At 52.2% G+C, this 24,312-nt stretch overlaps 1 protein-coding gene across 1 annotated transcript; it reads left to right on the forward strand.

The window, feature by feature from the left end:
• Window positions 1-8,029: 8,029 nt before the first annotated feature.
• On the forward strand, window positions 8,030-21,654 carry LOC119957997 (basic phospholipase A2 homolog 1-like). The gene is made up of 4 exons (XM_038786247.1): window positions 8,030-8,113; window positions 10,359-10,512; window positions 13,185-13,291; window positions 21,270-21,654. Exons 1-4 carry the CDS (start codon window positions 8,032-8,034, stop codon window positions 21,419-21,421), a joined length of 495 nt encoding a protein of 164 aa, XP_038642175.1. The 5' UTR covers window positions 8,030-8,031; the 3' UTR covers window positions 21,422-21,654.
• The last annotated feature ends 2,658 nt before the right edge of the window (window positions 21,655-24,312 follow it).

The raw sequence follows: 24,312 nt of genomic DNA on the forward strand, positions 1-24,312 counted from the left end.
TGATGAGGATTCTGGGGAGTTCAGGGACTTCTATGGGTATAAGCTCAACGTGGGGAAGAGTGAGCTGTTCGTGGTGCATTTGGGGGACCAGGAGAGAGAGATATGGGAGCTTCCATTGAAAAGGGCAGAGAGGAGCTTTAGATACCTGGGGGTCCAGATAGCCAGGAGTTGGGGTGCCCTGCATAGGCTGAACTTTACGAAGCTGGTGGAGCAGATGGAGGAGGAGTTTAGGAGGTGGGATGTGTTGCCACTCTCCCTAGCGGGCAGGGTCCAGTCTGTCAAAATGACGGTGCTCCCGAGGTTCCTGTTCCTCTTCCAGTGTCTACCCATCATGATCCCGAAGGCTTTTTTTCAGGAGGGTCAGGAGGAGTATCACGGGGTTTGTGTGGGCGCAGAAGACCCCAAGGGTGAGGAGGGTATTCTTGGAGCGTGGCAGGGTAGTGGGTGGGTTGGCGCTGCCCAACCTGTGGGCTGCGAACGTGGGAATGATACGTAGGTGGGTGATGGAGGGGGAGGGGGCGGCATGGAAGAGGTTGGAGGCGGCGTCCTGTGTGGGCACGAGCTTAGAGGCGCTGGTGACTGTGACAGTGCCGTTGCCGCTCCCCCCAGCAAGGTATTCTACGAGTCCAGTAGTGGTGGCTACCCTCAAAATCTGGGGGCAGTGGAGGCGGCATAGGGGGGAGGTGAAGGCTTCAGTTTGGTCCCCGATACGGGGGAACCACCGGTTTGTACCAGGGAGGATGGACGGAGGGTTTTTGAGCTGGCACAGGGTAGGTATCAGGCGGATAGGGGACCTCTTTCTCAAAGGGACGTTTGCAACCTTAGAGGAGTTGGAGGGGAGATGGGGTCTCCCCCCAGGGAATACCTTCAGGTATATGCAGATTAGGGCGTTTGTTAGGCGGCAGGTGGCGGAGTTTCCACTGTTGCCGCCAAGGGGGGGTTCAGGACAGGGTGCTCTCGGGGACGTGGGTCGGTGAGGGGAGGATTTTGGCAATCTAACAAGTGATGCAGGAGGGGGAGGAGGCCTCGGTGGAAGAGCTGAAAGTGAAGTGGGAGGAGGAGCTGGGGGAGGGGATTGATGAGGGGACGTGGGCAATGCTCTGGAGAGGGTGAATTCCACCTCCTCTTGCGCACGGCTTAATTTAATCCAACTAAAGGTGCTGCATAGGGAGCATATGACTGGGACCAGGCTGAGCCGGTTCTTTGGGGGAGAGGACAGGTGTGGCAGGTGTTCGGGGAGCCCAGCAATTCACACCCACATGTTCTGGGCGTGTCCGGCGTTGGAGGGCTTTTGGAGGGGGGTTGCTGGGACCTTGTCAAGGGTGGTTGGCTCCAGGGTGGAGCCGGGCTGGGGTCTCACAATTTTCGGGGTAGCATTGGAGCCAGGAGTACAGGAGGCAAAAGAGGCCGGTATTCTGGCATTTGCGTTCCTGGTAGCCCGGCGCAGGATTCTTTTACAGTGGAAGGATGCGAAGCCCCCGAGTGCGGAATCCTGGATCAACGACATGGCTGGGTTCATTAAACTGGAGAGGGTCAAGTTCGCCCTGAGGGGGTCAGTGCAAGGGTTCTTCCGCTGGTGGCAGCCGTTTCTAGACTTCCTGGCGGCGCATTAGAGGGAGTGGTCAATTTCAGCAGCAACCCGAGCCGGGGCGGGGGGGGGCTACGTGTTTGCTATGGTGGTGTGTGATGGAACCATCAATTCACCAGACACGTGTTTCCGATGTGAATCTAGGCTTTAATCGACTTACTTCAGAGCCAGCCTGTTACCTGTCGATGAACTCGTAGTGAACTCAGGTTGACTCTGGACACGGGTATTTATACAGCTGCACTAGGGGGAGGAGTCGTGGGCGGAGCCAAGGGTGGAGCCCAGTACAAGTTCCTGAGTGCTCCCAGCGCTACTCCCCCTAGTGGTAGGATAGCGCTACTGCACTTACAAAGACAGTGTGAATTAACATATATACATCTATATTACATTCACCACATTCACCCACTGCAAAAAAATCAAGTCCGGCGGGGGTGGTGGTCTAGTCTATAAAGTCAGTCTGTCCGGCGGTCGAATTGTCCGCTGAGATCTGCAGAGCACCGGGGTTGCAGCCTCTTGCGGTGGCTGGATGGGTGTTGTGTGCTTGGGTACGATGGGGGACTCCAGGGAGGGTTGTATCCGAGCTTCATACTCTCCTGGTTCGACCGGGGACTGGGGCGCTGGGGGCTGGCCGGCGCGGGGGCGCGGAACTGGTGGAGCGAGCTCGTGGGCTCGGGAGCGCAAGGGGGCGGCAGCATGGGGTGTAGGGTGAGAGGTCCTTCTGTGGGGGTAGAGGGGGCGCTGGATCCGGCGGGTGCCAGATCCTGGAGGGATACAGTGTCCTGATGGCCGTCAGGGAACTCGACGAATGCGTACTGGGGGTTGGAGTGGAGCAGGCGCACCTTCTCAACAAGGGGGTCGGTTTTGTGCGCCCTGACATGTTTCCTCAGAAGTACAGGGCCCGGTGTCCTCAGCCATGCCAGAAGTGAGACCCCCGTGGTAGTGCCCCTGGAAAAAATGAAGAGCCTCTCGTGAAGGGTCTGGTTGGTCGCCGTACACAAAAGGGACCTAATAGCGTGGAGCGCGTCTGGGAGGACTTCCTGCCACTGGGAGACTTGGAGCTTTCTAGACCGGAGGGTCAGTAGGACGGTCTTCCAGACAGTCGCGTTCTCCCTTTCCACCTGCCCGTTCCCCCTGGGGTTGTAGCTGGTAGTCCTTCTCGAGGCAATGCCCTTTTCGAGCAGGTACTGACGCAGCTCGTCGCTCATGAAGGACGAACCCCGGTCGCTGTGTACGTAGCTGGGGAAACCAAACAGGGTGAAGATGCTATGCAGGGCCCTAATGACTGTGTGGGAGGTCATGTCGGGGCACAGGATAGCGAATGGGAAACGGGAGAACTCGTCTACGACGTTTAAGAAGTAAACGTTCTTGTTAGTTGAGGGAAGTGGCCCTTTGAAATCAATCGCGAGGCGTTCAAAGGGCCTAGAAGCCTTGACCATGTGGGCCCTGTCTGGCCTATAGAAGTGCGGTTTGCACTCCGCACAGATCGGGCAGTCCCTGGTGACCACTTTTACTTCCTCGTTGGAGAAAGGCAGGTTTCAGGCCCTGATGTAGTGGGCGAGCCGGGTGACCCCCATGGTGGCAGAGGTCATTGTGGATGACTTTTAATCGGTCGATCTGCGCGCTGGTGCATGTCCCGCGGGATAGGGCATCCGGAGGCTCGTTGAGCTTCCCGGGTCGATATTTGATATCGTTAATGTAGGTGGAGAGTTCGATCCTCCACCGCAGAATTTTATCGTTTTTTATTTTGCCCCTTTGCGAGTTGTCGAACATGAAGGCAACCGATCTTTGGTCGGTGATGAGGGTGAACCTCCTACCTGCGAGGTAGTGCCTCCAGTAACGAATAGCCTCCACAATGGCTTGTGCTTCTTTCTCGACTGAAGAGTGTCGGAGTTCTGAAGCGGAGAGGGTACGGGAGAAAAATGCAACTGGTCTCCCTGCCTGATTTAACATGGCTGCTAGAGCTACCTCTGAGGCGTCGCTCTCTACCTGGAATGGGGTGGATTCATCCACCGCCCGCATGGCCGCTTTGGGATGTCCTTCTTGATGCCGTCGAAGGCCTGGCGTGCCTCGGCTGAGAGGGGAAATCGTGTGGTCCTAAAGAGTGGGCGGGCTTTGTCCGCATATTGAGGGACCCACTGGGCGTAGTAGGAAAAAAATCCCAAGCACCGTTTGAGGGCCTTGGGACAATGAGGGGGAGGGAGTTCTAAGAGGGGGCGCATACGGTCCGGGTCGGGGCCCTAGGACTCCGTTTCCCACGACATAGCCAAGGATGGCTAGTCTGGATGTGCGGAAAACGCATTTCTCCTTGTTGTACGTGAGGTTCAGTTTCTGTGCCGTCTGGAGAAAACGGTGGAGGTTGGCGTCGTGGTCCTGCTGGTCATAGCCGCAGATGGTGACATTGTCCAAGTACGGAAACGTGGCCCGCAGCCCGTACTGGTCCACCATTCGGTCCATTGCTCGTTGGAACACCGAGACCCCATTAGTGACACCGAAAGGGACCCGGAGGAAATGGAAGAGGCGGCCATCGGCCTCGAATGCCGTGTAGTGGCGGTCCTCCGGGCGGATTGGGAGCTGGTGGTATGCAGACTTCAGATCCACCGTGGAAAAGAGCCGGTACTGGGCGATCTGGTTTACCATGTCTGCAATCCTGGGGAGAGGATACGCGTTGAACATAGAACATAGAACAGTACAGCACAGAACAGGCCCTTCGGCCCTCGATGTTGTGCCGAGCAATGATCACCCTACTCAAACCCATGTATCCACCCTATACCCGTAACCCAACAACTCCCCCCCCCTAACCTTCCTATTAGGACACTACGGGCAATTTAGCATGGCCAATCCACCTAACCCGCACATCTTTGGACAGCGTTGAGGAGCGTAAATCTATTTATAGTCTGACTGTAGTCGACCACCATACGGACTTTTTTCCCGGTCTTAACGACCACCACCTGAGCTCTCCAGGGACTATTGCTGGCCTCTATAACCCCCTCACTGAGTAGCCTTCGGACCTCTGCTCTGACAAATACCCTATCCTGCAGGCTATGCCGCCTGCTACGAGTGGCTACGGGTTTACAGTCCTTAGTGAGATTGGCAAAGAGAGGAGGGGGGAGAATTTGCAGCGTAGGGAGGCTGCAGATCGTGAGTGGGGGCAGGGGCCCTCTGAAGCTGAGGGTGAGGCTCTTGAGGTTGCATTGGACGTCTAGGCCTAATAAGAGTGGCGCGCAGAGTTCTGGCAAAACGTAGAGTTTGAATTTCGAGTAACTAGTGCCTCGGATTGTGAGTGTCGCGGCGGTGCGCCCCTGGATCTGGACCAAGTGGGAGCCTGAAGCGAGCGCGATAGTTTGCTGCGCGGGGAAAACGGGGAGCGAACAGCGTCTTACCAGGTCTGGATGTATGAAGCTCTCTGTGCTCCCGGAGTCGAAGAGGCATGGCGTTTTGTACCCATTGATATGGACCTCTGCCATCGAGTTTCGTAGATTCTTTGGTCGTGATTGGTCCAGGGTGACCGCGCTGAGTTGCGGGTAGTCGGCGGCTCGATCAGCTGTGCTGGAGTGGCCCCATGATGACTGCCCTCTGAGTTCATAGTCTAATTCGAATTTCTCCGCTGAGTTGTCCGAGCCCGGAGATGCCGATCGGGCCCGTGGATCGCACGTGGCGGGCGGCGAGGTGACCGGTGTGGCCGAGGACAGGGCGATCACCAGAGCGGAGGCTGGCGGATGTTGCAGAGGTGAGGAACCACTGGGCCCCAACCGGAGGACCTGTCAAACGTGAGTTGTGATTGCCTTACCGACAGGCCAATCCCTCGCACTGACCACATGCCCATTCTCCTGCAGGTCCTCCAGCCAACGGCACCAGCCCATCCAGGCAGCACCCTCTTCTGACTCCAAGGAGAACACCTCAGAGGAGAGCTCCAAGGATGCCACAGTGGCCACGGCACAGCTGTCATCCCCATCCTCCACCAGCGCAGATACACACATCTCAGTGGGACGTGTTAGGGGTCAGACTCCTGGGGCACAATCTGGTGAACATCACACTGCTGCTGATGTACATTAGGTGGAGGCAGGAACCCCCAGGCTAGACAGCAGTCAGAGGGCTGCTTGATCCCAGGACCCAGCTGGGTTGATGCTGAGCCTCTGCATGTGGGTTACCCGGAGTTGATACAGTGCAGCTGGGACATTCAAATAGAGATGTCAGCGTCACTCCAGGAGATCCATAGCATGTTGCAGCTGTATAGAACCTTAGTTAGGCCACACTTGGAGGATAGTGTTCAATTCTGGTCGCCACACTACCAGAAGGCTGTGGAGGCTTTAGAGAGGGTGTAGAAGAGATTTACCAGGATGTTGCCTGGTCTGGAGGGCATTAGCTATGAGGAGCGGTTGAATAAACTCAGTTTGTTCTCACTGGAACGACGGAGGTTGAGTGACGACCTGATAGAGGTCTACAAAATTATGAGGGGCATAGACAGAGCCATGATGTGGAGATGCCGGCGTTAGACTGGTGTGAGCACAGTGAGAAGGCTTACAACACCAGGTTAAAGTCCAACAGGTTTGTTTCAAACACGAGCTTTCGGAGCACTGCTCCTTCCTCAGGTGAATGACCTACGTCCTCACCTGAGGAAGGAGCAGTGCTCCGAAAGCTCGTGTTTGAAACAAACCTGTTGGACTTTAACCTGGTATGTAAGCCTTCTTGCAGAGCAGATAGTCAGCGGCTTTTTCCCAGGGTAGAGAGGTCAATTACTAGGGGGCATAGGTTTAAGGTGCGAGGGGCAAGGTTCAGAGGAGATGTACGAGGCATGTTTTTTACACAGAGGGTAGTGGGTGTCTGGAACTCGCTGCCAGAGGAGGTGGTGGAAGCAGGGACGATAGTGACAGTTAAGGGGCATCTTGACAAATACATGACTAGGATGGGAATAGAGGGATACGGACCCAGGAAGTGTAGAAGATTTTAGTTTAGACGGGCAGCATGGTCAGCACAGGCTTGGAGGGCCGAAGAACCTGTTTCTGTGCTGTACATTTCTTTGTTCTTTGCCAATTCCATATTCGAGATAGCCTTTAGCCAGAGGCCTCAGCAGTCGGTTATGGGTGATCGGTGGGGCTGACGGACATGGACAAGGGGTGCCTCCAGAAATAGGGTTGGGATCCAGTTCGCATGGTGGTGCCGCAAGGGATCCCCCCCCCACCGCCCCCCCCCCCCCCCCCACCCCAATGCCTCCTACCCCACCCTTCCATGGTTTTCATACCTGCGGAGGGGCCCCCACAACCCGCCGAGCATTGGGGTGGCACGCCCAGCACATCCGGGCTCTTGGCAGTGAGCAGATATTGCTACTCGCCTCCTCTGCTCCCCACAGAAGGCATTCCCCCAGGTTCACATTTTACAGCAGGAGTAATAATCGGCGCCAGCGTGAGCACTTGCTGGGGAGGCCGATGAATGACGGGTGGGCCGTTGGATAGAGGGTCGCTCTCATTCATTGTATGGAAATGGGGTGTATGTGGTAATGATTGGTTTCTCGCCTCTCTATGGCAAGACCCCCCTGCTGCTAGAGATCCCGATTTCACCTACGGTCGTGTGCTGGCTGCATCGCAAACTGTCTGACGCCTGGTGCGGATCTCGTTTTTGGCCTCTCCCGCTATTCACCGGCCTCATTATGCCTGAGCACGAGTGTAATATGGCCAGCAGATCGAACCGTGGGTCTCCGCCGGGTCGGAGAATCCCGCCCCTAGGAATCGCCGGGGGGGCAGCATGAATCCCGCCCCCTCCGGCCGCCGAGTTCTCCGGCCCCGGAGATTCGGCGGGGACGGGAATCACGCCACGCCGGTCGGCGACCCCCCCCCCTGTGATTCTCCTACCCATGATGGGCCGAAGTCCCGCTGGTTCTAAGCCAGTCCCACCGGCGTACATTGAACTAGGTCCCTTACCAGCGGGACCTGGCGGTGCAGGCGGGCCTGGGGGAGGCGCGGGGTGATCTGGCCCGGGGGTGCCCCCACGATGGCCTGGCCCACGCTCGGGGCCCACCGATCCGCGGGCGGGCCTTTGCTGAGGGGGCACTCTTTTCCTACGCGCCGACCATGTCAGCCTCTGCCATGGCCGGCGCGTATGTGAACCCCCCCCTGCGCATGTGCGGGGATGATGTCAGCAGCCGCTTGACGCTCCCTTGCATGCGCGGACCCGCACCGGCCGGTGGAGTCCCTTCGGCCCCGGCTGGCGTGGCACCAAAGGCCTTCCACGCCAGTCGGCACGTGCCAACCATTCCAGGGCGGGCCTAGTCCCAAAATGTGGAGGATTCCGGACGCCAGAGTGGTTCACGCTACTCCGTCCTGCTGTGACCGCCCGCTCTGCCGGGTATGAGTGAATCCCGCCCAAGGTTTCTACGTTCCACCGTATTTGCATTTGCTGAGCTCATCTGGGTGTAACCACCCCAATAGCTGAATAAAAGAGGCAGATCCACGATGAGACAAACATCGATCACTCGAATGAAACAAGAAGTCATGGAGTCCGCAAAACTCACTGCGATCCTCGTCGTGCTCTTTGGTAAGTGATCAACTGGAGACCTCAAGGATGCGCTGTCGGAGTGATGGGAACAGCAAGTGAGGCAGCACCCAAAACTGGGGACAATTCAGAACAGAGTAGTTGTCAATGACAAAGAAGTTAAAAGAAATGTGAATACCTGTCCTGGGAGTGTTTGATGGGGACAGTGCAGAGGGAGCTTTACTCTGTATCAAACCCTATGCTATACCTGTCCTCGGAGATTTGCGCTGTGGGGGGCTGGGGCCCTCCAAGGACTTTGGGGGTCATGTACATTATATATTTACCGCATTGTCTTCGTGTATCTCACCCCAGAACCCAAAGATGTGCAGATTAGTTGAATCGGCCAGGCTAAATGGGTAGCACGGGAGCACTGTTGCTTCACAGCGCCAAGGACCTATGTTCAATTCCTGGCTTGGGTCACTTTCTATGCAGAGTTTGCACATTCTCCCCGTGTCTGTGTGGGTTTCCTCCGGGTGCTCAGGTTTCCTCCCACAAATCCCGAAAGATGTGCTTGTTAGGTAAATTAGACATTCTGAATTCTCCCTCTGTGTACCCGAACAGGCAATGGAATGTGGCGACTAGGGGCTTTTCACAGTAACTTCATTGCTGTAAGCATACGTGTGACACTAATAAAGATTTCTGATTGTTATAAAGTGCCCCTTAATAGGGAAAAAAATTGGGTACTCTCAAGTTATTTAAAAAAACAAACAAAGGCTGAGAGGCCTGGAGCATCATGGAGGTCTGAAAAATTGGGGGCTGGATCCTCCGATTTGGAGACTATGTCCCCACGCTGGCGTGGGAACGGTGGGAAAACTGGCGCAACACGGCCACCGATTCCCCATTTTGCTGGGGGCTAACAGGGTGGCAGCGTAGAGCACCCAGCCCTTGCTGCCGATATGGCCTGGAGAATTGGCAGGCCCGTAGCTGCACATGCGCACGGCAGTGGCCTGCAGCGCTGCGCTGTGCTTCATGGCAGATGCCGTTCGCGGACCTGGCCCGCGAAATAGTCCCCCTTCGGCTGGCTTGCGTCCCCCCGGACTGCCCCACCACAGTCCCCCTAGACCCGAATAATGTCCCACCCGCGGATCGGCCCTCCCCCGACTGTGGCGGCTCTGGACTGAGACCACACGCGACCCAAGCCGTCAGGAACTTGGACGGACAGGGGTGGAGTGTCGGGGGGTGAGCTTCAGGCAATGGCTTGACGCCGTGGATACGTGGCGCGGCGTAACCGCAGATGGGACGGTGCATCGCAGAAGCGGCGCTGCCCCCGATTCTGTGGGGAATTTGGATTCTCCGGCCTGTCGCCGAACGCACTTTCGGTATCCGTGACCGGAGAATCCAGACCCTGGTTTCAGCCCGTTAATCAAGTTCTACTGGATGTTCATGACCCATTTGCATCCACCCGCCAGCACAGTGCGTGTAGCTCACTGCCACTACGGACGGGGACTGGAACATCGCGCGCTGATCTCGCTCTTAGACCAGTGCTCGATTCTCCGCTGGATCAGGAATCCCGCTACTGGTGGCGGGTGACGGAGAATCCAGCCCATGGAATTGTTGGGCTGAATGCTCTGGGCGGGATTCTCTGAGCCTCCTTGCCAAAATTGTGGTCGGCGCGGGTAGAGGGCCATTAACAGAGGCCCCCGCAGTGATTCTCCGATGACAACTGGCCGAGTTCCCGACGGCGTTGATCTAACTACATTTTGCCTGTCGGGAACAACCAGTGGCGTCTGCGGAGTCAGTCCGCGGCCTCCCTGGTGGAGGTGGGGGGGATCCACCACCGGCGGGGGGTGGGGCCTCATGGACGGCCAGGCTAGCTATCGGGGGGCCACCAATCCGCAGGGGCCGGTCCGCAGTGTGAGTCCGCTATGTCGCACAGGGTGACCACCAAAGGCCACCGCCGTGCATATGCGCGGACTCCCGACCAGAAGTGCAGGGCCCCGTATCAGCAACCATAGCTGCGAGGAGCGCTCCGGGGCCGTGCTAGCCCCCTTCAGGTAGGAGAGTCACTCTGCACTTTCTTCAGTAAAGTCCTGAGTGAAAGAACCGCGTTTTGACACTGGAGTCGGGACATAGCCCCATTATTGGCGAATCCCGTCCTGTGTTTCTGAGTTGAAATTTCTGCTAAATCCACAAATTGTTTTTGAAGGTTCTTCTGCTTTCTAAATCGGCGTGTTGTTAAATTGTCTTTCTGCTCGCTCTGTACCAGGGCTTTCCTGATACAATGATTTATTTTGTTTTCCTCTCGTAGCAATTTGGATCCCTGCTCAGAGAGCAGAATCGATAAACTACAGAACCGTTGTTTTCTGCGCCAATCCAGGTTTTCGGGACGAGCCACACCTTGACTATGGTTGTGTCTGTGGCCACAGAGGAAATGGAAACCAGCCACTGGATGACTTTGACAGGTAAAATGAGACGATACTTGTGTAAAAAACTCTTTCCATGAAGCCAAGTTGTGGGTGTTTGCGCTGGCTGAGAATCAGCAAGGTTTGCTCTTGTACAAAGCAGAGAGAAGACATTCCGTAGACAGGCAGAACCTGCTTCTCTATAGTCCTTATCACTGACTCCAGGGAGAATGCAATTTGTACACAGCAAGATCCCACAATAGCAGTGATATACTGACCAGGCATGATGTGGAGATGCCGGCGTTGGACTGTGGTGGGCACAGTAAGAAGTCTTACAACACCAGGTTTAAGTCCAGCAGGTTTGTTTCGAATCACTAGCTTTCGGAGCGCAGCTCTGAAGAAAACTTCTTAATATTGACCAGGTTGGATTGGTGGGAGGTTGGGATCGTTGTTATTGTTATGTGGATTGACATATCTGTTGCTGATTATTGTTTATTGTTGGTGGGTGTAAATTCGGGAGAAAATGTGAAAAAGGAGGAGAATAAAGCTATTTTTAAAAATATATATATATTGACCAGGTTTATCTATTTAACTGATGTTAGTTGAGGGATAAATGAACCTTGTGCTGTTTGTCACTGATATCCTGGGTTCCAGCGTCATTTATTCAGTAATTTATTGAGTGATTGTGGTTAATTTATTGGGGTTATTGGGATAACGAATTGCGACTCCTTGGGACAATTTATAGGAATTACTGGTGGTAATTTATCGGGGTTACTGGGGGTAATTTATAGGGTTTACTGGGGGTAATTTATAGGAGTTGCTGGGGGTATTTTATAGGAGTTACTGGGTTAATTTATAGGGGTTACTGGGGTAATTTACATGAGTAACTGGGGGTAATTTCTAGGGTTTACGGGGTTAATTTCTAGGAGTTGCTGGGGTAATTTGTAGGAGTTACTGTGGGTAATTTATGGGGGTTACTGGGGGTAATTTATAGGAGTTACTGGGGGTAATTTATAGGAGTTACTGGGGTAATTTATAGGAGTTACTGGGGATAATTTATAGGAGTTACTGGGGGTAATTTATCGGAGTTGCTGGGGGTAATTTATAGGAGTTACTGAGGTTAATTTATAGGAGTTGCTGGGGGTCATTTATAGGAGTTACTGTGGGTAATTTATAGGGGTTACTGGTGGTAATTTATAGGGGTTACAGGGGGTAATTTATAGGGGTTACTGGGGGTAATTTATAGGGGTTACTGGGGGTAATTTACAGGAGTTACTGGGGGTATTTTGTAGGACTTACTGGGGGTAATTTATAGGAGCTACTGGGGTAATTTACAAGGGTTACTGGGGGAAATTTAGAGTGGTTACTGGGGAAATTTACGGGAGTTACAGAGGATAATTTATAGGAATTACCTAGGGAAATTTATAGGAGTTACTGGGGTAAATTATTGGAGTTACTGGGGGTAATTTTTGGAGTTACTGGGTGTACCTTTTGGAGTTATGGGGTTAATTTATCAGGATTTCTGGGTCAATTCATGAGGTTTATGGGGGTTAATTTATAGGGTGCACTGTGATTATTTTACAAATGTTACTGGGGATAAGTTATAGGGGTGCCCTAACTTTCCAAACCAATTGGAAAGTGAACAGACGCTACGGGCTGGATTGTACGACTCTGCGATCCATCTGGTCTTATGACCAGACAGTAGCGCCACCCCCGCTCCGATCCTCCACCTGGTGGGGGGCTAGCAGCCACGTCGCATAAAGCTCCCAGCTTTAGATGCAGGTACGGCCACAGAATGGCCATACAGCATGGCGCCGGCCGCGTGCAGACCCGGCCTGCCAAAAACTTCCCCCCTATAACCCTCCTCACCACCCCTTGACCAACCCCCACCAGTCTACCCAGCCCCCGCTGAAGCCCTTCCTGTCAGCAGAACGGCTTCCCACCGCTCCACCTCCAACTGTGGCGGTGCTAGACACAGTCCGCAGCTGCCTGGGGAAAGCGGGCAACATAATCAAAGACCCCTCCCACCGGCTTACTCACTCTTCCAACGTCTTTCATCGGGCAGGAGATACAGAAGTCTGAGAGCACGCACGAACAGACTCAAAAACAGCTTCTTTCCCGCTGTTACCAGACTCCTAAATGACCCACTTATGGACTGACTTCATTAACTCTGCATCCCTGTATGCTTCACCCGATGCCGGTGTTATCTAGTTACATTGTGTACCTTGTTTTGCCCTATTATGTATTTTCTTTTATTTCCTTTTCAGTTCATGTATTTAATGATCTGTTGAGCTGCTCGCAGAAAAATACTTTTCACTGCACCTCAGTACACGTGACAATAAACAGAATCCAAATCCAAAAATGGATTCTCTGGCCGATCACTGAACGCAATTTTGGTAATCGGAAAACCAAGCCCTTTGTCATCTGATTGGGTGGTTTATCAGAAACAGCTTTTTCCTCCCACCACCAGCTTATCGCCAATGAACAAATGCTTTGAAACAAAATAGGAGAACACCATGTTGTTAAAGTGTAGCAATGACCTTATCCCTTCAGTTATGTGAAATGAGTTCCCGGAGGATTAATCTTTAGTTCCTGAAAACTCCAGAACCATTCTTCAGAGTTGGGAACCCAATCTGAGGCTTGTTTGGAATCATTAAGCACCTGACTGAGTTTCAGTCTCTCCGTGAAAACCTACATCTGAAATGATATCTCCTGTTTGTCACCCCACTCAGATGCTGTAAAGCGCACGAAGGCTGTTATGACGAAGGCAAAAAAATGGGCTGTACCCTCGAGGAATCATGGTATAGTTCAGAGTGTGATAATGGATTTCCCAGGTGTGGTAAGAAAACATCAAACAAATTTAATGTTGACCTCGGGAAGTTGCACTGACTCCCTGTCCTCTCCCTTCCCTCAATAGTTCAACATCAGTAAAGTACAACAACAACCTATATTTATGTGGTACCTTCAGAGTAATGAAACATTCAAAGTGACTGACCAAAAGCTTTTGTTAAAGATGCTTTAAGGAATGTCTCAATAGAGAAGCAAAGGTGGAGGGAGGGAATTTCGGAGCTTGGGGCCCAGACACCTGAAGACACGGCCACCAATGGTGAACCGATTAAAATTGGGAATGTTCAAGAGCCCAGGACCAGAATTCTCCGTTTGGGAGATTATGGGCTGGATTCTCTGCGGCATCAGGAACTGAGCTACTGGCACAGGCGGCACAGAATCCAGTGTTCAGCGGAAAACAGAATCGGCACCGGCTCTCGAGGGATAATGCAAACGAGTCATTAAGGTCCATTTGCATCCTATTACCGGGCTGGGCACCATGGGCGGGATTCTACGGTCACCAACGCTGAAATCACATTCGGAAACCGAACGGAGAATCCCCGTTTGCACCGAAATCGGGGGTGGTGCCGCTTTTGCGTTTCTCCGCCCCTCAAAAGTGGTGTATTCAGGGAATACGCCACACGCCGTAGGGATGGTCTCAGGACGTCATTGAGTCCCACCTCCGATGCTTCACCCCCCCCCCCTCCCAATGGCCGCGGAACACTTACAGTATTTTTTTTCGTGGACCCCGCGTGGCAGCTTGCGGACTGTGTCCATTGCTGGCACAATCTCGGGGGGGGATGGGATGGGGGGGAGCCGTGCTGCTGGCCGGGGGAACTTTGCCGAGGGCTGGGGGGACTGGTTACAGGGGGGCACAATCTGGCAGCTCAGTTCCGCGCGCCATTCTCCGGCCATGTCCACAGGTAAAGCTGCATGGCTGCTAGCCCCCACCGGGCAGAGGAACAGTGCAGCTATTACACCATTATTTCTGGCGTAAAATGCCACTGTTCCCACGCTGCCGTCAGCTCTTAGTCTGTAAATCGGAGAATCCAGCCCCATATTCTCCTGGTCACGCTGATTCTCCAGTCCTCTGAGCTGGGAATCACGTGGACAGGAATTGGTGCAGGTCCTGACCGCTCAGGGAGATGCCCCCAAAGTCTATTGCAGGTCCACTCTTCCCACCTGCAATGCAAGACCTGCCAACCCAGCCACCTTGCTGGCCACCGACCCAGGTCCCTGGGTGGACATAGAGACAGAGGGCTCTGGACACCCTCATACCCCAGCTATATCAACAAGGGGATGGGCGTGGCCAAGTTCAATCAGGTAGCCAACAGGTGTTGACACTCTTCAGAAGCGCTGCTGCACTGTAGCGGAAGAAGGTGATCATCCAAGCTCACCCCAACCAAAGGACACCTGCACCGTGGCTTTTGGAGCCCTCCTGGGGTCTCTGCCCGGGCAGAGACCTCACCAGGGTCCCCCATCCCTCAACATGGATGTGGCTCTCAAGCCTCTGTGCATCCACAACGGCAGCTGTGGCCACGTAGAGAGTGAGCAATGCTGGCTGTACTCCAAAATTCATTCTCTGCAGGGGGGAAAAGAGAAGTCAGCAAGATTAGTATTCCATCCAAAGCGAACAGGTCACATGGTCACCCTGAGTTGTACTTCAGCGCCATCCTCAACATGTTCCCTCCCAACCCCACCTCTCACCCCTCGATATGTTGTCATCCGCACTGCACCCCTATCCTCATCAGTGAGTGGCACCGGGCCTGTGATGTGGGAGCCTCTATCCTGATCTCCCATCCCTGTCAACAGGGGGACCAGTGGCTGCTGCCAACCGTGTCAGGCTCTGTAGCCCCTGTCCTGTTTCCCCCAGTGGGTTTCCTCACAGGTTGGGCCGTGGTTATCCCGCCAGCAGGTGGAAACTGGTTTTACGTTGAAGAAGGTTGCCGTGTGTCACCAATCACCTCCATGCCTGTGTGTGGGCAGGTCCTAGAGATGGAGGTGAGTGAGGGAAAAGAGTGTCTGCTGGAAGATTAGCTGCAGTGGGATGTGGGTCCTGGATGTGACACGTAACTGATGACACCCTGACCAGCGGCAAGGTGAAGGGGAGAAGGGGCGCAGTGGACATCGGGGCTTGGAGACGGTTGGTGGTCCTGAGGCGGGTGGGCTAGCTGATGGTATCACTGGTGAGGCCTCTGCCCTGAGAGGGGCAGTGTGCCAGGGAGGGTGCCCGCAGCCACGGTGCATGTGCCCTTTGTTTGTGGTGAGCTCTGCTATTCCTCGGCTTCCTCTGCAGTGGGGCTGGGATTCTGATGAGTGAACCGAGGAGTGGCAGCACCTGGTGGACACTGATTGAACTTGGCCACGCCAATCCCGTTGATGGGTCAGCTGAGGTCAGAGGGTATCCAGAGGGGCAGCCAGGGTGGTTCCCAGATGACCAGAGGCTCTCTGAACATTTACAGGACGCAGTGAGCAGATATTCATCGACTTGTGGCACTGGTTCTGGCCCTTCTAGTGAGGCTGGCAGCACTGACCACCTCTGCCCCCTCTTCCCATGCGCTGTTGAGTAGGTCGGGCCCGAGTCCCTGCCCCACCCTGGGGAAACATACATAGCAAATAGAAGTAGGAGAGGCCATTCGGCCCTTTGAGCTTGCTCTATCACTGATTCTGACCATGGCTGATCATCAAGTTCAATACCCTGATCATGGTGGCCATATTGCAGCAGTTTCTCTGGCCTGAAACGCCACTGTTCCCACGCCGGCATGGGGACATAGCCCCAGAATCGGAGAATCCAGCCCCCTGTATCTGTGAAGGCCAACATACCATTTGTCTGTTATTAAACTCCATCCCTCTAGCAATGAAGGACAGCATTCCATTTGCCTTCTTAATTACCTGCTGCACCTGTAAACCAACCTTTTGTGATTCATGCACCAGGACACCCAGGTCCCTCTGCACAGCAGCATGCTGTAATTAAATAATAGTCCATTTTGCTGTTATTCCTACCAAAATGGATGATCTCACATTTACCAATATTGAACTCTATCTGCCAGACCCTTGCCCACTCACTTAAACTATCTATATCGTTCTGCAGACTTTCAGTGTCCTCTGCATACTTTGCTCTACACTGATCTAAGTGTCATCTGCGACCTTTGACACATTAAACTTGGACCCCAACTCCAAATCATCTTTGTAAATTGTAAACAATTACGATGCCAACAGTGATCCCGAGCCACTGATCGGAGACCAGAAAAACTCCTATTTATCCCAACTCTTTGCTTTCTGTTAGTTACCTAATCCTCTATCCATGCCAATGCATTACCAGTAACACCGTGCGTCTTTATCTTATGCAGCAGCCCTTTGTGTGGCACCTTGTTGAATGCCGTCTGGAAATCCAGATACACCATATCCACCGATACCCCATTGTCCACTGCACTCGTAATGTCCTCAAAGAATTCCAGTAAATTAGTTAAACGTGACCTGCCTTTCATGAACCCATGCTGCATCTGCCCAATGGGACAATTTCTATCCATATGTCTCGCTATTTCTTCCTTGATGATAGATTCCAGCATTTTGCCCACTACAGAAGTTAAGCTAACCGGCCTACAGTTACTTGCCTTTTAGGGTTTAGCTCACTGGGCTAAATCGCTGGCTTTGAAAGCAGACCAAGCAGGCCGGCAGCACGGTTCGATTCCCGTACCAGCCTCCCTGGACAGGCGCCGGAATGTGGCGACTAGGGGCTTTTCACAGTAACTTCATTGAAGCCTACTCGTGACACTAAGCGATTTTCATCCATCTACTTTTTTAAATAGTGGCATCACATTTGCTGTTTTTCAATCTTACGGAACTGCCCCAGAGTCCAGCCAAATTTGGTAAATTACCACAAGCGCATTTGCTATTTCCTCACTACCTCTTTTAGTACCCTGGGATGCATTCCATCAGGGCCAGGAGACTTGTCTATCTTTAACCCCATTAGTTTGCCCAACACTACCTCCTTTGTGTTAATGATCCTCACCTGCCATAGCTTCCTTGCCATCCATTATTGGCAAGTGATTTGCGTCTTCCACTGTGAAAACCGCCACAAAACACCTGTTCAATGCCTCAGCCATTTCCTCATTTCCCATTATTAAATCCCCCTTCCCATCCTCTAAAGGACCAATGTTTACCTTAGCCACCCTTTTTCGTTTTATACATTTAAAAAAAAATTTAGTGTACCCAATTTATTTTTTCCAATTAAGGGGCAATTTAGTGTGGCCCAATCTACCTAGCCTGCACATCTTTGGGTTGTGGGGGTGAAACCCACGGAAACACGGGGAGAATGTGCAAACTCCACACGGACAGTGACCCAGAGCTGGGATTGAACCTGGGACCTCGGCCCCGTGACTGCAGTGCTACCCACTGCGCCACCGTGCTGCCCCTTCGTTTTATATATTTGCAGAAACTTTTGCTATCATAGAATTTACAGTGCAGAAGGAGGCCATTCGGCCCATCGAGTCTGCACTGGCCCTTGGAAAGAGCACCCAAGCCCATGCCTCCACCTTATCACTGTAACCCAGTAACACCACCTAACATTTTGGACACTAGGGAGCAATTTATCACAGCCAATCCACTAAACCTGCACATCTTTGGACCGTGGGAGAAAACCGGAGCACCCGGAGGAAACCCACGCAGACACGGGGAGAAAGTGCAAATTCCACACAGTCACCCGAGGCCGGAATTGAACCTGGCATCCCTGCCTCGTTCCCCAAAATAGTGGAAAGTATCCCGAATTCATATAGTTTGTTTTTACACATGCTGTCAGATCCTTATACAGCAATTTCAGCAATACAGCAAATTCACCCACGCCACAAATTTAGGCCCAATCTCAAATTTCTATAACTCCACTCCACTCTGTCAAACGCCATCTCCGCATCCAATGCCACCAAAACCCTCCCCACGGCCAGAGAAAGCAGCGGCTTCCCCACATTCGACGAGAGCTGCCTGCCTTCACCTTCGGGAGACACTTCTCCAACCTTAATGCCAACACCTTTGCCAATATCTTAGCATCCACATTCAGTAGAGAAATTGACCTGTATGACACACAGTCTACCGCATCCTTCTCTTTTTTTAAGTAATAGTGAGGTGGATGCCCGACCCATCATCTCCGGCAATACTCGCCTAACCATCACATCCTCAAATATTTTTACCATCAGCAGTGCCAACTTATCCTTACATCTTTTTATAAAATTCCACCGGGAACCCATCCGGCCCTGGCGCCTTATCCGACTGCATCTTCCCTATCGCTGCCTGCACTTCTTCCACCCTATTGGTTCCTCTGTTCCCGCCCTCTCCTTGGGAATGGCGGTCAACCTTTTCTTCACAAACTGAGCTTCGTCCCAGTTTGGGGCAAAAACGCTAACCAGCACGACCAGCCTCCCTTCCAATGCACCCGTTACTAACACGTACCCACCCCCACTGGTCAGCCACCACCTTCTCCACCTGGAAGCTCACTTGTTTGCCCACCAGTATCGCTAACCCCCAGGGTCTGCTGTTGAAGCCCAAGTTAAACACCTGGTCCTTCACCCTCTGATGACTTTCCTGTAACAGCATCACGTCCGCTTTCAGGCCCTTCAAGTGCAGAAATACTCACATTCTCTTCGCCCCTACCCCCAACCCTCACACATTCCACGTCACCACTCTGACCGGGGGTCTCACAACCCACCCTCGCCTTTCCTACCCATCATAATCATCCCCTCAGGCCCCGGCTAACTGGCGAGACCCAGCCCTAACCTTGATCACCATCGCACTCCTCCCACCCCTCCCCTTCCCAGAATTCCCCCAACCACAACCTCTTGAAAACACCTCACCCAGTGTCGTCCCCATCCCCCCACCATTCACACCTCCCAGGTCAACTGAAACCTGCCCAGACAGGTTCCAATGACCGCATACCACACCACCCCCCCCCCCCCCCAACCTCGTTGCCGTTTACTAGCCAACATTGTGTTTGCTTGCGTGGAAGCCCCTGCCAGAGCCCCGTCCCCACACCAGAAAAACACACCAACACCAAATTCCCCCTCACCCAACCTCTCCAAACTCCCAACACCCTGCACCCAACAAACCACAAATCCCAACCATCCTTCCTAAAGCACCCCAGCCCAAACACCTCTTACACAAAAGAAGTAAAGATAAACATCCAGAATGGAAAAGACCATAAAGGAAAAACCAGAACAAAAAGCATCAAAGTCCAAACTCAGTTAAGTCCCAGGTCTTCTGCCTTCACAACTGCCTCCGTCACTGTCTCGAAGTAGCAGTCCCTGCCATTATGTGTGACTCTCCGCCTTGCCAAAGGTCGATCACACCAAACCGCACGTTGCTTAGATACAATGCCACCCCAGCCCAACCAAAGGCCGCCCGTTTCCTCACCAGCTCCACCCTGGGATCCTGATATATACGTATACCATTACCATCCCACTCCACCTCCCACTTCAGCTTCGCCCATTTCGGCACCTTCTCCTTTACCTGATAATTGTGAAATCAGACGATCACAGCTCTCGGTGGTTCATTCGTTTTTTGTTTCAGCCAGAGTGACCAGTGAGTCATATACAATTTGTAGTGGGAGGGGTCCTCCTAGTGCTCCATCAACTTCACAAACATCTCAGCAAAGTAGTCTATACACACCCACGATCTTCAAGGTCTCCTTTGTGACCTGTTCCCCATATGCTCTACATCGCCTCTCAGCCCTCTGTTGTTCTCCACCACACTCTGCAGGCTCCTCACCCATTGAGGTGAACTGTTCACTGTGCTGTGACAATGCCTCCTCCACCCCCTTCATCTTCTCTCTTTGCTTCCACACTGCCAAAATCTTCGCCGACGCCTTTTTCACCGGGGTAAGAGTCCCACCCGCCCACTCCTTGAGCGAGGTCACCATCTCTGTCGGATGCCTGTCAAAGGGTTTTGAAAACATCCGCTCAAACTCCCTGGCCATCACTTTGGCCATCTTTTATATTGTGATTGGCAAGGCCCCACCCGGCAAGCTCTCCCACCATCTTTTCTCCCGTTGAGCTCTTCACCACATTTGACGATGGACTTTCGCTCACTCCCTTTTTCCCTGGGTTCTTCCAGTTTTTGACATCCTTCAAATGCCCCAGACTTTTTTTCCAAATCTCTCGGACAAGTGTAAGTGCTGAGTGTCTTCCATTACTACCTCCTGGATCCTCACGTGTAGTCATACTGTCCGTCCCTGATCACAAACCAAATGAAGTAGCTAAGCTAAGCTAAGCTAAGGGGTGCGACAACGTGTCCAGGGAACATTATCTCTCCCTGATGCCATTGCCCTGTCTGAAGCTCCGAGTCCAGCTCATTCACCCTGAGCCGCAGTTCCTGGGGAACATTCGTGGTGATATCAAGTTTTGAGAGTTTGCTGCTTCTCGCTGTGGTGTGACTCTCATTATGTCACCCCCCCCAACAATGTTAGGGACCCCCAATACATTAAAGGAATGCAGCACACATCACATGACAGAATCCACTGAGAATTCCCCTCTTCAGTAGAACAGTGAGGATCGCACTGCGGGAGCCAGAGAACTTCATTTGAATACATTATCATGTGATGATCCATCAGTTACACCCCCCTCCGCCTCACAGTCGTGACCCAGCACCGGCGCAATTTACTTCATGTCTGGCCAAGGGTGAGGCAGTCAAGGGGATCCCCCCTGGGGCTCAGAAGCAGTATGGACACTGGGGGTGGGGAAGGAGGTGGGACACACCCAATTGCCAGAGACTAACATGTTGCCATTTCTTGTTACAATTCTGCCCTACAACATAGGTGCATCGTACATTAGGAAGCTTCAAGTATATTATCAAGCCCACAACCATTGTGAATCACCCACAATATGATCGTTGTTGGCTTTAACACCTCGCACCACATTAGTGTGTATTTTCAAGTGTGTGTTTCCATGTATACACCACAGTGCATATTTTATACTGTGTATATTTGGTTGTTCTCTCCTCTTTCTCAGGTCGATTGTTCGTGCCGTATGTCAAACCAGAGTGTAGTACGAAGGCGTGCCTATGTGACGTTCAAGCTGCCCTGTGCTTCAAGGAGAAGAGCCACACATTCAATAGAGAGTTTGTGCATTATGACCAAAGCCTGTGTAAGACCGTCCCATAGCTCCAGCTCGCAATGAAGCGATGGTGATGTAACCGAGAGACACACTGACACGAATCTCTCCAATAGAATATTCCGGGTGTGATTGTTGGGATTTTTCTCTCGCCGTCTCATTGATTTCTAATTGCTTACTGAGTGTCTCTCAGATCTCGCTTTTGTTGCTATTTTACCTTTAATTCATTTAAAATGTACTTTACAATTCTGGTGAAATAAAATACACTGATTTAAGCATGCAATGCTGGGAGTGGGAGTGTTTATTCATTATTGATACAGGGGGGCATGTCCAGTTAGTTTCTGCACAGACATTATGATCGTTCACAGACAGTATGGGATCCTGCTGTTCTCTTTGTACTTTGTGGTGCGACACTGACACCTGCTGGTCACTTCACGTCTCTGCTCTCAAATGATGACAGAGGCACCCCTGGTGTCACAGTCTGAAACTACCAACTTCATTGAGCCAAATGCTGCAACTCATGTGGTAATTTCGACATTGCTGCAATCAGTGTAAATAAAACTTGGGAGAGATATAAAGTGGGCTATCACATCTGGGTCAAAATTACCCCCAGTAAATATTGTTCAATCTCTCATTCATTCAGACTCCTGCCCCAAGTTATTGCAAAGTGGTTAATTCTTTAGCAATGTGAGATCAAATTGTGTTCACTACAGGAACCTTCTTACAGAGATTCTGTTGAATATCATAAAAATGTGAGAAAGGGGAGCAGGATATTACGATCCTGGACCAGACCCCAACAGCGGCTCGGATACTGGACAGAAACACCAATATTTTATTTTAATTTTGTAAGGAAAGGATCCCTCGCTCCAGCTGTGATTTCTCAAAGAATTGGAGATCTGGGGCTAGATTCTCTGATTCTGCAACTATGCATCTGGTCTTAGCACCACAACGTCGGCACCACCTTCGTACCAATGCTCCATCAGGTGGGGGGGGGAGGGGGGGGGGGGTTTAACCTGCTGATATGGACACAGAATGGCCCGGTCCAAGGCCGCGCATGCGCACGGTGGTGGAAGGCGGCGGCCGGGCTGTACAACATGGCACCGGCTGCGCGCCAAAAACCGCCCTCCTGAAACCCGCCTTGCCACCACCGGATCATTCCTCGCAAGCCCCCCCAGCCTCCGCCACATTCCGCCCACCCCCGCCAGCGGAACGGCTCCCCCTCCATGATTGTGGCTGCTGGACACAGTCCGCAGCCGCTACTCCAGGTTTATGAAAGTTGAGACGACACACGACCGATGCCGTCAGGAAGTCGGCTCATCGGGGTCGAAGCATCGGGGGAGGGCCTCAGGTGACGTCCTGAGGCCGTCCCAACGATGTGCAGCCTATTCTTCTAAAACGCCGTTTTTAAGGCAGCACATCCCCCAATTTCGGCGTAAAAAGGGATTCTCTGGCCCATCGCTGAACGCGATTTCAGCGTCGGCAATCGGAGAATCCCGCCCATTGTATATGAAAACAAACTTTATTACCAACACAGTTTGAAAACATTTTTAACATCACACCAGAAAAAGCTACAATGACCCCTTTAACAATGCTAATCAACACAGTGAATGCAGTTAGCCTTAACTGCTATCTTTATTGTCACTCAAACAACAACAAAAACATCTCAGCTCTCATTTCACTGAAAAAATATAGTTATCCCTCAGGGACACCTGCTTAACAGAGATATATGTTTGATATATGGTAGCATAGTGGCACGGTAGCATAGTGGTTAGCACAATTGCTTAACAGCTCCAGGGTCCCAGGTTCGATTCCCGGCTTGAGTCACTGTTTGTGCGGAGTCTACACGTTCTCCCCGTGTGTGCGTGGGTTTCCTCCGGGTGCTCCGGTTTCCCCCACAGTCCAAAGATATGCAGGTTAGGTGGATTGGCCATGTAAATTGCCCTTAGTGTCCAAATTTGCCCTTAGTGTTCGGTGGCCTCACAGAGTTATGGGGATAGGGTGAGGGTGTGGGCTTGGGTTGGGTGCTCTTTCCAAGAGCCGGTGCAGACTCGTTGGGCCGAATGGCCTCCTTCTGCACTGTAAATTCTATGAATTCTATGATAAAGAGATATCTAATGCCACTGCTTTAAACAAAAGGTCTGACTCCTGTCAGAACCATGCAGAAATTCTGGATCCATTTATTCAAAAGCTGCTTCAGGTTGTTTCAGCTCACCTCCTAGTTACACCCTTCTGAACTGCTGGGAAAGAAACTGCGAACCTAGACTGAACTGACATGCTTGACTTCTGCACACCCTTCTCCAGGCTCAACATCACCAATCCCTTCTCTTTGGTGAATACTGATGCAAAGTATTCATCCCATTTGGAAGCAAGTGGACGTATTAGCGAGAGGCAGCACGGTTTTGTGAAAGGGAGGTCGTGTCTCACTAACTTGATAAGAGTTTTCAATAACAAAGATGATTGATGCAGATAGGGCAGTGGATTTTGTCTATATGGACTTCAGTAAGGCCTTTGATAAGGTCCCTCATGGCAGACTGGTACAAAAGGTGAAGCTGGCAAGATGGATACAGAACTGGCTAGGTCATGGAAGGCAAAGAGTAGCGATAAAAGGGAGCTTTTCTGATTGGGGGGCTGTGACTAGTGTTGTTCTGCAGGGATCAGTGTTGGGACCTTTGCTGTTCGTAGTATATATAAATGATTTGGAGGAAAATGTAACTCTCTGATTAGTAAGTTTACGGACGGCACAAAGGTTGGTGGAATTGTATACAGCGATGAGGACTGTCAGAGCATACAGCAGGATTTAGATTATTTGGAGACTTGGGCGGAGAGATGGCAGATGGAGTTAATCTGGACAATTGTGAGGTAATGCATTTTGGAAGGTCTATTACAGGTAGGGAATATACAGTGAATGGTAGAACCCTCATGAGTATTGATAGTCAGAGAG

The sequence above is a fragment of the Scyliorhinus canicula genome, chromosome 27, assembly GCF_902713615.1.
Source record: "Scyliorhinus canicula chromosome 27, sScyCan1.1, whole genome shotgun sequence".
NCBI classification, from domain to species: domain Eukaryota; kingdom Metazoa; phylum Chordata; class Chondrichthyes; order Carcharhiniformes; family Scyliorhinidae; genus Scyliorhinus; species Scyliorhinus canicula.

Coding starts and splice junctions, on each gene's coding strand:
- LOC119957997 (XM_038786247.1), top strand. CDS start 8,032: ATGAGACAAACATCGATCACTCGAATGAAACAAGAAGTCATGGAGTCC. Junction 10,513..13,184: donor CCACTGGATGACTTTGACAG/GTAAAATGAGAC, acceptor CACCCCACTCAG/ATGCTGTAAAGCGCACGAAG. Junction 13,292..21,269: donor TAATGGATTTCCCAGGTGTG/GTAAGAAAACAT, acceptor CCTCTTTCTCAG/GTCGATTGTTCGTGCCGTAT.